Source organism: Ophidiomyces ophidiicola (genome assembly GCF_022830035.1).
Source record: "Ophidiomyces ophidiicola strain CBS 122913 chromosome Unknown scaffold_5, whole genome shotgun sequence".
NCBI lineage: Eukaryota > Fungi > Ascomycota > Eurotiomycetes > Onygenales > Onygenaceae > Ophidiomyces > Ophidiomyces ophidiicola.
The window spans coordinates 1-15,946 of NW_026054645.1; the positions used below are offsets into that span (position 1 = coordinate 1).

The 15,946-nt window shown below is 49.3% G+C and overlaps 4 protein-coding genes across 4 annotated transcripts; 2 read left to right on the forward strand and 2 right to left on the reverse strand.

Moving 5' to 3' along the window:
• Positions 1-142: 142 nt before the first annotated feature.
• Positions 143-1,609, forward strand: HPC2 (HIR complex subunit; the record flags this gene model as incomplete). Its single annotated transcript, XM_049250928.1, has 1 exon — positions 143-1,609. A coding segment is annotated over one exon (1,467 nt), but the record flags the coding sequence as incomplete, so codon positions are not given.
• Positions 1,610-2,211: 602 nt separating this feature from the next.
• APC1 (Anaphase-promoting complex subunit 1) lies at positions 2,212-8,436 on the reverse strand (the record flags this gene model as incomplete). Its single annotated transcript, XM_049250929.1, has 1 exon — positions 2,212-8,436. The coding sequence occupies one exon, from the start codon at positions 8,434-8,436 to the stop codon at positions 2,212-2,214; it is 6,225 nt and encodes a 2,074-aa protein (XP_049109779.1).
• A 348-nt stretch (positions 8,437-8,784) lies between these two features.
• On the forward strand, positions 8,785-10,827 carry LOZ57_001848 (uncharacterized protein; the record flags this gene model as incomplete). The annotated part of the gene is made up of 2 exons (XM_049250930.1): positions 8,785-8,843; positions 8,898-10,827. 2 exons carry the CDS (start codon positions 8,785-8,787, stop codon positions 10,825-10,827), a joined length of 1,989 nt encoding a protein of 662 aa, XP_049109780.1.
• A 1,589-nt stretch (positions 10,828-12,416) lies between these two features.
• Positions 12,417-15,331, reverse strand: MSS4 (Phosphatidylinositol-4-phosphate 5-kinase; the record flags this gene model as incomplete). The annotated part of the gene is made up of 3 exons (XM_049250931.1): positions 12,417-13,139; positions 13,198-14,158; positions 14,217-15,331. The coding sequence occupies 3 exons, from the start codon at positions 15,329-15,331 to the stop codon at positions 12,417-12,419; spliced, it is 2,799 nt and encodes a 932-aa protein (XP_049109781.1).
• Positions 15,332-15,946: the final 615 nt, after the last annotated feature.

Below are 15,946 nucleotides of genomic sequence, written 5' to 3' on the forward strand. Positions count from 1 at the left end.
CCCCCCGCCGCCGCCCGCCCCCGCGCGCCCGCAGTCGGTCGTTCCGCCCACCCGCTACGACCCGCCGCAGTATCACCAGCCGCGGCCGTTCTCCGTGCCGCCGCCGCCACCACCACCACCAACACAACGCACCAGCGGCCAGCACTATGACCCCGTCCGCGCTGCTCTCGACAGCTATCCTCCTCCACCTCCTCCCGTGCCCTCCACCTCGTCTCCCGCCTCCGCTGCAGCCGCTCCAGCGCCCGCCGTGAACGTCACCATTCCCTCCACCCTCTCTGGCTCCTTCACCTCCCCCCCCAACACTGCTACATCGCCTCCTCGCACCGTGTTCCGTGCAAGTGCATCGCCCGCCATCTCCAGCATCATCGACCCTCCAGCACCCACCATGGCTGCCGTCAGCCTCGCTCCACCGCCTCCCACAGCCCTGTTGCCGCAGAACATGACCAACCTTCCTATCCACAACTCACCCGCCAGGCCAGAAGCAAGCATGGAACCACCCAAGCCAGCTGAAGAGCGTTCGCTGGGCCCTGCCAGGCTGCAGGAACTGGTGCCCATGGACATTGACAACAAGCAACAGCCACCTCCCGTTCCCACCACAGCCATCGCCCAAAAGTCCTCCGCCACCCCCAAGAAGGATAAAGCCACTGCAAGCCCTAACACCCCAGCCTCCGGGGCGCAGTCGCCCAAGCCTGGCGCGCGCTCAAAAGAAGCTGCTCCTCGCACAACCGGCTCTGGCTTACTAACGAGCGCCGTGTTCGGGCTGGACATGAACTCTTCTGCGTCCACCGCCAAAACAGTGCCCAATATCATTGTGCACGTCCCACTACAAGGCCAGACCAACGTGATCTTTAATTTCGCTCGCTTGGCCGAAGAACAGTACGGCTTCGACGCCCTGCATCCTCGCATCGCGGCGCAAAGGGAGCGTCGAGCACGCCTGGCCGCCGCCAGTGCGGCGCTGGCCCGGAACGAGAAAAACCGAGGCGAGAGCGGCGCCGAGGATGATCTGAGTCTTGACGTCGACCGCGACAGCGATGGGGATGGCGACATCGCCATGTCGGGCACGGGTCCCGCCAGCGAGGCTGCCGCCGGCGCGGCAAAGGGCCGCAGAAAGAAGATGGAGGACTACGATCGCGACGATCCCTTTGTGGATGACAGCGAGTTGGTTTGGGAGGAGCAGGCGGCTGCCAGCAAAGACGGCTTCTTTGTGTACAGCGGGCCTCTGGTTCCGGAGGGCCAGACACCGAGTGTCGAGAGGTCAGTAAACATCCTAATTGTTCTGTCTATTACACTCTTTCTAACACCAGATAACTACAGAGCCGACGGCACCGTCAAACGCGGTCGTGGCCGCGGTGGCCGCGCCGCCGCCGGTGAAAGCCGAGCCGCTGCTGCCAGCAGAACCGGTCGAAAAGACGGAGCCAAAGACAAAGACTCCAAGGATGACGGCCCTGCCAAAGAGAAGCCCAGGTCCGGCCGAGGCGGCGCGGGAGCCACGAGAAAACCGCGCATGACCAAGGCCGACCGCCTGCTCATGGAGAAGGAGAAGGCCGAGCGGGAGAAGCTGGGTATGGGCCTGGCGGGTAAGAATGGCGTCGCGGTGGGCGCGAAGTAAAGAAGTAACTATCTGCATGTTTGTTTGTTTGTTTTTTATTTGTGTGTTTTTTCGATGTCTATGATTTTGTGTCTCCATTCATTCCTTTTTCTTGATTTCCTTTGTTGTTTGTCCTGCACCACTTTTTTCTTTCTTTTTGGTGCAGTGTCGGTTTGCAATGCTTCAGGCTAGCCGATCGGGGTCTACATAATTCTTTTGTTTGACGGCGGTATTTTTTTTTTTTTCCGAGGGTGAGAGAGGGGATGCTTGCTTGTATGTACTGTCTTTTTTCTATGTCTCCCTGGAAGATGTGTGTATAACAATTCTCGTATCCACCAGGTGCTTATGTTGCAGAGAATTTTAAAGGAACTCATTGAAGATCTTTTCCATCTGTTACTCGCGGCAGCTGGGATCAAACCGGATATTAAAAGCGGTTAAATATATAGCCATTTATTATCTTTATACACTAACTACTCGTCAGTCTTTCGCAAGACCATTTAGAACCCGTCTCCCGACATGTAGTATCTAAATCAAACGCTCCCTATGCAATATTGCTCCTAAATGCAAGTCAAAAGAGACAAACACCCCAAGCTCATGGGAATCACACGTAAGAGGACTACCACCTACTCCTGCCCAACAGCACCAACATCGCCTGCCTGAATGGCCCAGATCTTCCACTTCGCATCGTCAATCACACTCTTCCGAAGCCACAAACCGCTCTCCTCCCTCTCACCCTGCTGTCCCTCCGGTTTCGACCGCTTGTCTTTCCCGCCCTCCTTTTCACCCTGCTCCAACCACGCGAAAAGCAGACGGAGCTGCCACAGCCGGTCCCGGATCACATCGCACCCGGCTCCTCGGCCTTTGGCCGCGGATACCATGTCGCGCACTATCCTATCGACCGACAGTCTCGCCTCGACGACCGTAGGGCGAATCCAGGGCGGCAGCACGAGCTCGCTCCTTGGCGAGTTGTTGGGCTGCAGTGACTGGTCGAACGGATTGGGCGGCAGGACCAGGGTCTTTTCGCTCATGTCGAGGTGCCTGAAGGCGGGCAGCTTGAAAATCCATTCCCAGAGATGGCGCGCGGGAATTCTGATCTCGACCGAGGAATTCCCGTATGAGCAAAGGGAGGGTGTGGTGGGGTTGGCGCTGCCGCTGAGGGCTTTGGACGAGGCGACGGGGACATCCTGTAGCTCTGTCAATGCCGACATTGTTGCCGAGAACATGGTTCTTCCAGCAATATTATAGGTGGTCCGTCTCTTGAGGTAGATAGATTGATTCCCGCAGCGAAATTTGTCAAGCAGGGATTCATCAGCAGTGAAATCGAGGTTAAGTTTCCAGTGGTCAGGGCTCTGTACTTTTATACTAGCAAGCAATGACACCTCTGGCAGAAGACAGGGTGCTATGGTCATCCTTGTTTCCCCGGACTTGAATGTCAAGGAGACAGGAATTGGCATTGCGCGTCCGGTTTCGAGGTCGCGAGGGATCAGACATCGAGGTTCGGCTGCTAAGACCCACAGATGCCGAAACGCTTGCAAATGGCATTTATTATCCAGTACGGTCGTTGGGAATACCGGGTATAATGCACAAAGTAACGACGCGACGGCAATATCCGATGTTCCCAATGTATGTGTTCCTCCTCCCAGAAACAATATCCCAATGGCCATATGTGTTGCTAGGTGGCTTCCATATGTAGTGTCCATGTCAACGCGGCCGTGAAGCGAGCGTAAACGGCGAAAAACAGGCACATCGCCAGCTCCAGCCATAATAACGGCGGCAGAGAGCGCAATGACATCTTGGCAGTTTCTTGCCGAATTCCGCGTCAACCTCGAGTCGTAGTTGATGGCCGGCAGACGACAGATTCGAATAAACTGATCAAGGTAAAAAACAAGCACGTCACGCGCTCCCTTTGACCTGGAGCCCGCGTAGCGCAGGCCCATAGCGAAGCAGATACCCGCAATAATATTGAATAACGGCATATCGTCTGTGCTCAGCCGACGAATTGTAAGAAGACGACACCTGCTCCTATAAGCCAGTGGAAGAGACATCTCAACCCATTTATGGTTTGGTTTGATTGCATCCCACATAATTAAATGTCGAGCTAGGGTACGAAGAAGAAAGATATCAGGGCGAACATAGTCAAATTGAGCTGCCGTATCGGGTATGTCGACTTGCTTGGCGAGAGCCGCGTCGTTCGACTTCATAAAGATGATTGCAAGAGCAATAGTAGCGCCGGCCGTGGCTCTGTCCAGAGTGTGAACCATATCTACTTGTCTTGTGCCTACTGCAAGGGCAAGCAACCTTTCGACAACACGCATATCACGAAGGCCTCCCAAATCCTTTCCTTTGGCTAGATTAATGAAGCCCAGGGCAAACCCAGCGGCTAAACGATACCCTTCGTCTCGCAAGATTTCTTGGGACAGCGATGTATCCTCCGTTTCCGTATTTTCGATTTCTGAGAGCATTATTTCGCTCATTCGGCGATGCTGAGAGTTACAGTAGAGCAAACCAATCCCCATTATTCCAGTAGTCTGGGTTAGCGGAGATAGATTCAGTTCTGCTGCGCCGGGTGGAAGCATTCTTGTAACATGAACCGAAAGTAGGCGTGCTATCAGGGTATCCATTGTTCCAAGATATGACGCCGAGAGGCCTAAGAGCAATCCAACAGAGGTCATTGTGTGTTTCGGTGTCAAATACTTAAAAGCCACCCATTTTGCAAGACATTTGAGGTGTCCGTTTAGACCAAGTGCGAGCAGAAAACCTGCATGTCGATTCGTCAATTCACCAGGTTTGTTGTATAATATCCATGAGGTGTCAATGCCTCTGGCAGCTTTAGATATAGCAAGGCCAGTCGAGGCCCCATTATGAAAGAAGGCCCAGCATACTTTTTCTTCCGTGAACGAGGTTTTGTCAGCACTAATCGTGATATTAGAGGGTTTTACGACACATTGCAAGGAAAATGAAGGAATTGGGAGTTTCTCCGTGGATAGAGGCACTCGACTGCTAAAGAATAGCAACCCACGCCCGCTCGGGATAGACAATGTGCGCAGAGTAACAAGCTGTACCAGCTCCTGTTGTGCTTCAAGTAAATCGGCTTCTGACCAGTCCGGCTCTGGCTGGCACTCTACTACCGGAGCTCTCATTTGGTTCAATACTTTCACAGCTTCAAAAAATCGTCTATCGTCACGGAAAATGAGTTTAGTAACGGAAAGTCTGTCAGCCTCCGCAGACGCTTCAAACGAATTAACCCCGTTACCATCGTAAACTGAAGATCCAATGTGAAGAATATCGCGTGACGCATCGTGAGACTGCAAAACCTGTAGTCGCGGTATTGGAGGCGTAAGATGTTCGTTAGAAATGGTCAATGAAATATCGTTCCTGTCAATAAATTCGAGTATGGAGGGTCCACAACTAAGTGATGGGTTACTTCGACAATGGGCAATCGCTTCATGCAGCGGTGCGCTAATGCCGTATGGAAGAGTATCAAGGATTGATGTGGTTAAGCGCCAACGTAGTAGCAATGCCGCTCTCTCAGCTGGTGAGGATTGTAGCTCAATTTCCGAAAGTACCCCAGAGACGGCCAGTGTCCTAGGTGTAAGCTCAATGGCTTGCTCCCATAGTTTCCCTGTATCTCGTTTAGCCTCTGTCCTCGAAACTAAGTCTAAGAGAGTAATGAAGTTAAACTGTTTATTCTGCACAAAATGCTCCACGCTCTGAAACACTGATGGTGGAGCAAACGGCTCTGATGGTATGTCTAGTGTCGATATTTCGGATTCCTCAAACGACCAGCCATTTATGCTGGAACTCTCCAGGCCATAGTATGAATTTTCTTTCCAAGTCCACGATTTCCACCCTAACCAGGTGCCAATTTGTGCCAGTACAGGCAGCATGAGCCCCGTGGAATTGTTCAACAAATCAGCATCGACAGATGATAGTTTCAATTCCTCGCGAAACAAGTGTAGCGCAACTAAGATGGTACCCAGCGCAGTCCTTCGGGTCTCGGTGCTTTTTGAGACAGCAGTAGGCAAATAACCCTCGGCGCCACTGGTCGCTTCGCCTTGAGGAGATAAGATAAATTGACGCGCAAGAGAGGCACATCGGATAATGTATTGGTTTTTCTTTGAAACGGATTGATGAAGTAAGGATGCATTTGAGGGGTGATTTGCTTGAGCGACCTCAACATGGTCTTCTCCCTCACGAATCCATCCCCATGAAGGCGTCATCATCCAAGACGGTGAAATACCTGATGAACCGGCTTCCTGTTCCAACATTGTGTCCCAGTTCTCAAAGTCAACAAAACCACTGCTTGAGCGTAGTAATGCACCTCTTTTTCGCTTCGGCTTGGCACCAGTTATTGAGAAATCACCTTCGATGAAGTAAACTGCCATAGAAAAGAGTGTTACGACAAGGGCGGTCCATTCTAGGCTGTTACAATTCTCATTTCTAGAACGAAGCCACCTCAATGTCTCCCACCAGGTCACGAGAATTCCGTCACCTCCTTTTTCACACTGTCGCAAAACAAACCGGCATACATTGAGTATACGCTTAACAAGTACGTTGCGGGGTTCCATTTGGACCTGAAGCCTATGCTTCCTGTTCTGATCGTCAACTATATCAACCTTTCCCCTATGGCTGGGGTGATCTAGCGCGCAGAGATTAAAACTGCTGCTATCAAGCACTCTTCTCAGGCCAGCCTCTCGTGGGTAGTTTGATAAGCGTGCAGGAGAAATGTTAGAAGGTTCATACAGTCCCAAATAAGATGGTAGTTCAATTTTGGCTAGAGTGCTCCAAGGGGCTTGCAAGGTCAATTCGCCCCGACCATCAAGAGTAGTGGATAACACAAGCATTCGAGAAATTTCCCCGTCAATAAGTTTGCGGCAGTCAATGACATTGGATCCTTGGCGAACATCCCTGAGCTGAACATTATAAACGACGTCTAAGGAGTTGTGCTTTTTTGCTTTTCCAGTGGAAAGCGTAGATGACTTTGTCTTTTGAACTTGTAAATTCAAAACGACTAAGTTCTTCGAATGTTTGTTCAAAATGCAAACGGAAATAGGAGTGGCATCAGGTTTATCAGGGTAGGTTTCGTAGAAAGACGACACGGTAAAAACCTCGAACTTTCCGCGTTTTTCACTTGCTGTTAAGCCGCGTAGGCTTGAAAAACCTGAGGAATAACTTCCTACTTTTGACAAAATGATCTCTCTCGGTAGTCCAGATACGCTTTCTCCGAGGCCCATAGTCTCGAAACCTTCCAACTGACCTTCTTTATTCAACCCCTCAAGGAATTTATCAACGGGAACATCCAGAAAACTGCTCCCAGCGCTAAAGACGGAGGGATTTCCAGGAGGTAGAGAGCTTCTGCGGCGGTACCCAAAGCTCGCCCGAGTACTTCCGGCGAAGGATTCCACTTTGCGGGTAAATGGGGTATTTGATTGATTTCCAGCCATCAAATCGGTAAATGTAGTTCTGTCATGGTTTCCACCCAAATCGCTGCGTGCTAATAGGGAGCTAACTCTCCTCGATGCTTTCCACGAAGCCCCAATATCACCAAAATCTTGACCTAGCTGTGATGCTAAAGCTTCTTCCTTTTCAGGGTGAGCATCTGGAACTTGTGAATTGAGTGTATGCGATGCACTTCGGACTTGATTAAGCATTCCAAAACTCTCTCTTAGTCCGTTGGCCCCACGGCTTGCAGGAGTAGCAACGCCAGCTGGTACATCAAAGTAAGAGCTCCTACGCCTACCATACGTCGCGTTCGATGTCCTTCCTTTCCGACTCCGACGAAAACCAGAGCCCTTCTCTCTTTGCTGGGCCGTCCAGACAGTGTAGAGCCCGGTAGTTTCATTAAGTGTCACAACAAGTATTAAAGGATGACGAACTGGTTTTCGAGGATCAAGGTGCGGTAGTTCGTTCGTGGAAGATACATAAAGAATATCTTCTAAAGGGCTTAGGGCTTCTAGGAGTGTTGAGGAGACGTTCGGCACATTGGGAGAGACGGCGACCAATCCCATCTCTGAATGGTGGTCCAAAAGGGAAAAGGTTCTGGGGTAAAATTTCTCCTTTTCCAACTTTGATTTCGTAGAATAAGAAGGAGACATTGTCAGTGAGAATCTGGCACTACTTCGAGCAGAGGCAGAGAAGGACCCCGACGTCCTTGACTTCAGCTGTATATTCTGTGGTGACACAAAAGAATTGGGAGGCACTGGCGGGACGGGCGGTGGTGTGCTTTCAGAAACCTGTGCTTGGAATAACAGGCCGCATGGGGCAGCCCAGATGGAGTCCACTTCGAAGGGCAGTGGAACTACATGAGTATCTCCAGAGATTATGAAAATATGCATCTGAGACTGTAACACCACAACCAAGGCTCTAGACATGGATCTCCTACTGTTTTCGTCCTCATGAGAGAGTCCATGTATGCCGTCAGAGCTGTGTTTCTCATTGATAATAACCTGCTTGGCCAGCTTTCGACTCTGCCCTGACGAAGTGTTCCCGGCATTCGGGTCTGGAGCCGGTATCTGAGTAGTAGCCGCAGCATCATGAGAGCCTCTCAGTTGCCCCGTAAAACTATTTGTCCATTCATCACCAGGAAAATATGCAAACAAAGCGTGGGTGACCTTCTCATTCTCAACATCAAATCCAAAAGCCCGGATTACCACGCCTCCTCGAGACCAGACGACACGATTGTCAGTGACAAACAGCTCTTCTTCAACGGCAACTCCTCCCTCATTCTCATTGCAACATGTCTTCCATGTAAACGCGTTCAACGGCGTGTGCGGTGAAATCACGGACTCGGCAACAAGGTATGGGACAGCTGAAGGTTCGTGGAGGCCCAGCGAGTAAACTGCCGCCATTATCGCGACGCGTTTGAACGGTAAATCGACCTGGCTGCTCCAGCCAGTACTGCAATCATACCCATATTAGCGCTCAAGGGTGTTTAGCACAGGTTGCCAGGCGTTCAGGCTGCCTTCCATTGAGGTGAAGGAAAGTCACGTTGGTTGGTCGTCGCGGTCACGGAAAATCTTCCACAAAACAAACTCTCCATCCAGCTCACAATGCCATCGCAAGCTCCTTATCAGCAACACATCATTCACAGCTAAAGCACAAGGTTCAATTTCGATACTTCAGTCAAACTTCAATACCAGTCATCATGCTCTGAATATGGCCGCTATTTATTGATTGAAGTGCACCGTTGATACAGCATGGAGTTCCCTCAACTGGAGCCTCTTGTCCATTCGACAGAGAGTGGCCTGCGGTTAAGGTGAAGAAGCTCCATTTGTTTATATCAGCCCTACATTCTAACACTTTGTAACAGCTATGAGCTTCCTCATCGCGTCTACAGCACCAAGGTGTATCCGATCCAATCTCCCAACGGTTCTACCATCATAATATATGGCCATGACACTGGAATACACGTCCTATGGAGAGGGGGCAAGAGGATCAAACCTTACAAAGAGGAAGAAGAGAAGGAAAATATCGAAAGCCAGAATGATGGGAATGATGACGTTATAATGATTATAGATTCAGATGAAGAAGACGATGCTCAAGTCGAGAAGGAAACTCCTGCCCCCGCCATCGAATTCGAGGAAGAAGAAGACGAGATCGACCCGAATTGCCCTTTTTTGAACATAATTGCTCGCTATGACATACACCTAGGAGTAAAGGTTTCAAGGGTATCCATTCCAAGCATTCTTCCCGACGCGATACGGTCTCCGGATTCTGTGCCGCAGGTACTCTCAAAAACAATACTCATCACTGCGTGCTGTGCGGATTCTTCAGTTCGCCTCATTGCTGCACCTATTATACCTCCGCCCCCTGCGGACAGTCCATATTCATGGGACCTTCAGACGCTTACGATCCCCTCTCAAAGCATTCAAGCGATTCCACCCCAAGCTTCCATGACTATAACCTGTGAGAGACCTGCTAGCAATGTAGAGTCGCGAAGTCGGAGCCGTAGCAATGCTGAAGCTTTGCGAAAATCTACTGAAAAGTGGAAGCTTCTTGTGGCCGTCCATTCTGCAGAGGCTTCTGGCAAGCTATCGATATACCAAATTCCCTTCAACGAGCAAGAAACCAAAGTTTTCTGCCCATACACACTCTCAAACGATCACCTTTTCCCCGTTCAACAGCTCTACTTAGCGTCGCCAGCAACCAGCGTTTCTTTCAACCCAAGCCAATTTCCCTCCTACCGACACGCGTTTTTGCTTCTGGGGTTTGAGACCGGCAGTGTAGATCTCTACTCATGTCTACCGCCAGATCCGAGAAACCTGTCTACGGCTGATAAGCGAAAATCTAAAGCTGACGTCGAAAAAGGAGGCGTTCGCACAAAGCTACTATTTACATTTTTCACCGATTTTGATTCATCATCAGCAGCACCACTTCGCCGCAAAGGGCTGGTTGACGCAAGATGGGTGCTTGGTGGTAGGGCGATTATGGCTTTAACGACAGAAGGTGAATGGGGTCTATGGGATATTGAATTATCTGGCTCAAACCAGAAGAATCTCGTCCCTGGCTCCAGCGTTTCTGCCGGCCAACTAGGCTTGTTCGCTCTTCGAGGTCGCGTATCTTCCCCAGAAGCGCTGTCTAAACCCCAATCTACCCGTGCTCCGCCCGTTGTTGGTCAGCATAAGTCTAGATTCGCACCTATGACGCCGTCGACCCGCCGTATTCGTGAGGAAGCCCTATTTAAAGGATCACCACAGCATTCTACCCCCATTAGCCATTCTTACAGAGGTGGAATTTCTGTGATTCCAACCAATCAAGGTTGGGACAAACCAGTGGACGAATCCATCTTGATATGGCATGGAGATAAAAATATACAGATTCCTAGTTTACTGTCACTTTGGAAAGCTAGCAACAGCCAACTCACAGTGTCGTTTGATTCACCAAGGATGTGTAAGCCATCTGATGTTAAAGATATCGATACGCTTGGAGAATTGGAGACTGGAATATCTTATATATCAACCTACTCACTATCGCCCACACAAAGTTTATGCCCCGATATCATCATTACCGCTGAAAGCCGCCTTATTATCCTTGCTTCCAAGCTTCGAGTCCCAGAGACAAAAGAGGAAAACGAGCATAGAGAAGAATATGTCACGACTGGTGAGGTTGACCAGACTTTATTACAGAAAGGAGAACTAGACCTTGATGGGATGGATCGTGTATTGGCTGGAATGGCGGATAGTATCCATGGAGGTCGGCCGAACCTTCTACGAAACTCGCAGAATACGTTTTTCGCTTAGATTTTGCTGGTCACCTTACGTGTGAATCTTGTCAAGAGCACAATTCCTCTGTACCATAATACTGATGATAATTCTTCACCAGAGTCATGCCATCATCGGTTTAAAACTAACCAACTTTTGAAATAAGTATACTGATGGACATGCAATGACTAGATTTCCCACGTACCTTTCTGATATCCAAAAGACACGGATTAGTCTCATTTCGCGACGCAAGGTGGAGCACAAGGCGAGCATTAATGCCTTGAAAACTTCTTCCTCTCTCTTCATCCCATGGCCTTTCCTTCCGTGATGTGGTTATGGCTTGGAGATGATGGAGGAGTTAAGCTCTGTATTCGACGCGATACATCAAACACACTTATTTTCCCTCTCTACACCTCTTACACTACTATCAACCATATAGTGATTGTGTTAAAAAAGGTGTGCGCTGAAGGGAGCTTGAGGAACTTTATTTAGTCACTCAGCCATAACTTACTGCCTTTTGCAACATCGAGCGGGAAAAACAAACAAGTCCAGATCTAGTATGTAGATGTACAGGAACTTTAGCAGAATGCAATGCTCAGTGACACAAAAATATTTTCAATTTTCTTTGCTTTTATCTAGACGCACTTGTGCAAACGCACCTCTACTGTCAGGTGAACATATCACAAGAGTCTCACAGCCAGTTCCTCGGCCATTTAAATACAAGAAGACAGGCTAAAAATGGGGACAATACCTGGTTCTATGACAGGATACCAGTAAGCCAGTAGGGACAAGAAATCACAAATAGGGCCAATCGACGTCATCCCATATATCCATGAAGCAGTAGACACTTATCTAACTACCAATTAAAAAAGCTGCGATGCCATCACTTTCCTACTTGAATTATTCCATACTAGGAAGACAACAAAAAAATGAAGGGTGAATCAAGAAATGAACAAATACAAACTAAAAATCACAAACAAAAAAGAAAAAAGAAAGTCTAGTAGTGTAGCAGTGGGATATCAAATGTGCTGAAAAAGCAGGTGAAACCACAAGGCAAGCTTTTGGCTTGAAAGAAATAATCCGGCCTGAAAGAAGAGCTATTTGCGTCTTGTTTGACAGAACAAAAAATATCACACAAAGCAAGCAAATGTAGGAGACATATGATACTTGGTAGAAGAGGTTAAAGAGCGCAGGTAACAATTTGCCACCAAAATTCCGGCCACCAGATTCATCCATAGGGGACCGTGTATCATGGCGGAAGTAATAATTGGAAGGTCCAAACACACACACAAAAAAAAAAAAAAAAAAAAAAAAGAGCGTCTAGACAAGAGTAGGGTCGGGTACCAAAAATTAATCTGAAGAGAATCTCAAAATGGAAGATGATCTGGAAATCGTCTGATCGGAATGATTTCTCAAAACCACTCTTTTTTTCGTTTTCGAAAAAAGCAGCAGGGCTAAAGTGTTATGCAACCTGAAGATGCGAGAGTGTACAGTGCTAAACAGAGCTCCGTGGTCTTGAATGCAAAGGAGAGAGTGCTATGCATAGGGAAAAAAAAAAAAACAAAGGAAATGAAGCGCTACACATAGTTGGTTGAATTTTAGTTACTTGTAAAAACTCCCAGGTGTTTCTATCGGGAAATTCCATTGGTTGAAGCGCGTTGATGCGACGCGAGAGGTGTGTTTGCAGGAGGAAATGCATATGCATCAAAAGGAGGCGGAGGCAATTCTTTGTCTCGCGATGCCATCTTCATAGGACTGCCGTTTCGCCGCTGAGGAGAACCATCAACTTTGGGAGGAGGTGCTGGGCGATCGGGTGGCGGCCCAGGTGATGTTAGGTCGGTGCGAAAAGCGCTCCGCCTTGTGTCCGATACACCATTCGTTTCAACCCCATTGGCTTCCTCTTGATGATTGATGCCACTCTTGCCACTTCTACCCCCAGTGCTACTAGCTTCACCGGCTTCTTCAACAATTGGCAAGTGAGTAGATTGCGACGACGGGCCGGCCATATCGGTATCGGAGGCTCTAACAGTAGTTAGAACTCGTTCTCCGGGTTCTGGTCGCTCGGTAAGGGTTTTTGAGGATTTCTCAGCTTCCTTCTCCGCCATCTCCATAGCAATCTCGCCAGGAGATCGGGAAGCCGTTTGTTCTTCGTCCACATTTTCAGCTGCTGCTTGCTGGTGTGCTCTTTTTTGTTCAAGCAATTCCCTTTCAGCCTCTTCCTTTGATTTTGTAACCATCGAAATGAAGTTGATGAAACGATCACCATATGCAACTGGAGGAATTGCTGATATCAAAAGTTTTCTACCAGAAAAGCCTTTCCAGAAATGCTCCAGCTTTTTAATCATGCCATACTATGAGTAAAAAAATTAGTATCAAGCGTATAGCCTTGCAGCATATTAATTCACTTACATGAGTCAGACAATCTATTACACCAAGGTAATAAATCTCATTACCAAGAACTCCATCTTCATGGGTCGATCTCAAACCAGCCTCGTCGGAGTAAAAGACGTGATTTGTTCGTTCATCAAGTATCTCATCGGGCATTCTGGCCGTTGTTTGTTCCATCGGGACGGGCTTTTCTCGCTTAATGATTTCCCGTAATTCCCTGGCCTTTCGTGCATGCTCTAGTCTTGACGGAGTTCTCATCAGCAAATTTGGTGGCTGCTCTTCGACACCTTCACCGCCAGGTTGAAAAACTTGCAACGTTTTATCGCGTAGCTTTTCCTCGTTACCCTTCTCGACATCATGAATACCGACGAGCAGTGAGTAGTCCATGATTTTCAGTCGCTGAAGCAAGGCAACATCTCTCCGCAACTGCGCCAGAAATATATCTCGTTTCATTGGTCCCAGTTCGAGGTGACGATGCCTTCGTAGCCAGTTTAGATCTTTCAAAGTTGCTCTCGGGTTGGTTTCCAAATCTTCTTCCCGAAAGTCCCTACCAATAGTAGAGCCTTTAAGATCAAACATCTGGTGAATATCTTTGTGCGGAGGGAAGAGGTTATTCATAACAACAAAATGGATCTTCCGGCCGTATGCCATCTTGACACGATGTAAGCCATAGAACTGGGAGATGAGAGTATTTGGGTTGTTCTCAATGTGCTCATAGTAGTCTCGAAGTATGCGGCGAAGAAACTTATGCTCAGAATGGTGAATTGTCTTGATGATATATCTGTAGTCGCGAGAGAAGTAGAAAAAACTACCACTTTTCCCAGGCGACCCGAGTTCTGATAGGATATACTTGCTAGTGAGCGACATCAGATAGTCGGCAGGGTCGAGTTGGAACTTTGCCCGCAGGTGACGAAAGACCCACGGGGCATAATCCTTGAATTTGAAGTCATATTTTGCAGATGGCGTCAGTTCGTTACCGGTTCTGTAGGTTGGTCAGCAAGGCGAGTACACAGTTATCTCGAGGTGGGGCTAATACGTACATATCAAAGGAGAACTTGTGTTTTGCGTTAAAATCAGCATCTGTGAGCTCGCGGTCTAATTTTGCATTCGTTCTTGAAACAGTGAAACGAATTCCGGTCAACATGTTATACGCAGTGACGTAATTGACATGGTTCTGATCAACCTTCGTCCCAACGATAACACGCTCGTCATCATCGTCATCACGTTTTCTCCGCTTACTCGCCCTCCTGTGTTTAATGGCTTCCGTCCATCGTGCAGTCTCTTCTTCTGGAGCGCCGTCGTCAAGATGGAGGTCTGATTGGATAGATCTTGGAGCTCGGCGGGCCAGGCTGAGAGATCCTCTTCGAAGGCCAGACGTAGAGGAAAGCCGATCACTCGTAGTAAGATTGTCCTCCGAAGGGCTGGTACCAAATGGGTCTCGTGTGGGTTTTCTTCCGGATGATGCTCTAGGAACTTGGAGGGTATGTCGATGAGCCAGACGCGGACTATGGGGGCTAGGAGGTGAGGCGGAATGCTCAAAATCCGTTTGCAGTGTGGCGGGAGGGGACGAATGTCGGTTTCCTGTCTGGTCTGGCTGTGGGATTGGGATAGGTGCGGTGACAGGAGCAGTAGTAGGAGATACAGAGGTAGATAGAGTGGGTTCCACTGAGAAACTATCAGGAGATGATATATTTCCATTAACAATCGGCTTGGCGCTGGGAGATTGAGTAGAGTGGATGCCATTTGGGGTAGGAGGGCTCGGCACCGCGTCGATTTGTGTGTCAGTGCCATTCGTCATGGTATATTTCCCATGATCCTTGCCTGCTTTATTGTGCTCCCTCACTGAGGCAGCCTCGAGAGACAGTAGGCTCCCATTTCTCGAATGGGAGCGCTCGAGGCCGTGTGACGATACAATGGACTTGTTTGTATGCGGGAGAGACTGAAAACTGCCGGCTTTGAAGTTCGTCATGAAGAATTCGGAGGAGGAGTCGACGTGGCCGTTCTCCCCGTTAGCTTCGCTGGCCCAAACAAAAGCATTAGTCAAGGATGATCGATCGTGGGATTTTCGTGGCGGCTGGTTGAATATCGGAGAGGGAGACGTGGTGCGTGGTCGGAGATGGGCTTGGGACTCTTGGGTGGTGGTAACGGCGGGCATCGTAGGTTACTGGCACGAGGACCGGCCAGACCGCCCTCCGGTCACTGGGAATTAAGTCGAGGAGGATGAGGCAGCGGAGCACCTGTTTGTAGCCAGGTCCTTTTAACTGTAGGAGGATCGCAGGGGTGATTTGGACCAAAAGGGAGTTGTACAAGTCACCCTTTGCCTAGGCGTTGCAGGCAAGAGAGGACAGAGCCACAGCCCTCAGCATCATAAGGAGGAGTGAATCCAGCAAGAGTAGGGTCTGCAGCCGGGGCAAACAGAACTAAAAACGAACCTGAAAACGGCCGATGGAAATTGTCGAGGGGGAGAGAGGACGGGGCGTGTCGGTTGTTTGATTGCAGCGCAAGGGCCTGCTCGCTCAGGCAAAGTGAACTGAACCCAACACACGCTGTTTGCCCGCCCGCCAAATCAGCCAAGCCGCGCTAGGCTCGCCGTGTCTCCAGCCACACATCGGCTAATTTTGGAACGGCCGCGAGTGCTTGGGGGAGTAACGGGCATGGAGGATGCCGGCGCTGGGGGTGTGTGCACGCTTAGAAGAAGCGGTAGGCTACCCGGGAGCCGTTATTCGCATGGCTATCGACAGCGTGTGCCCAATCTCAACATCAGCGCCAG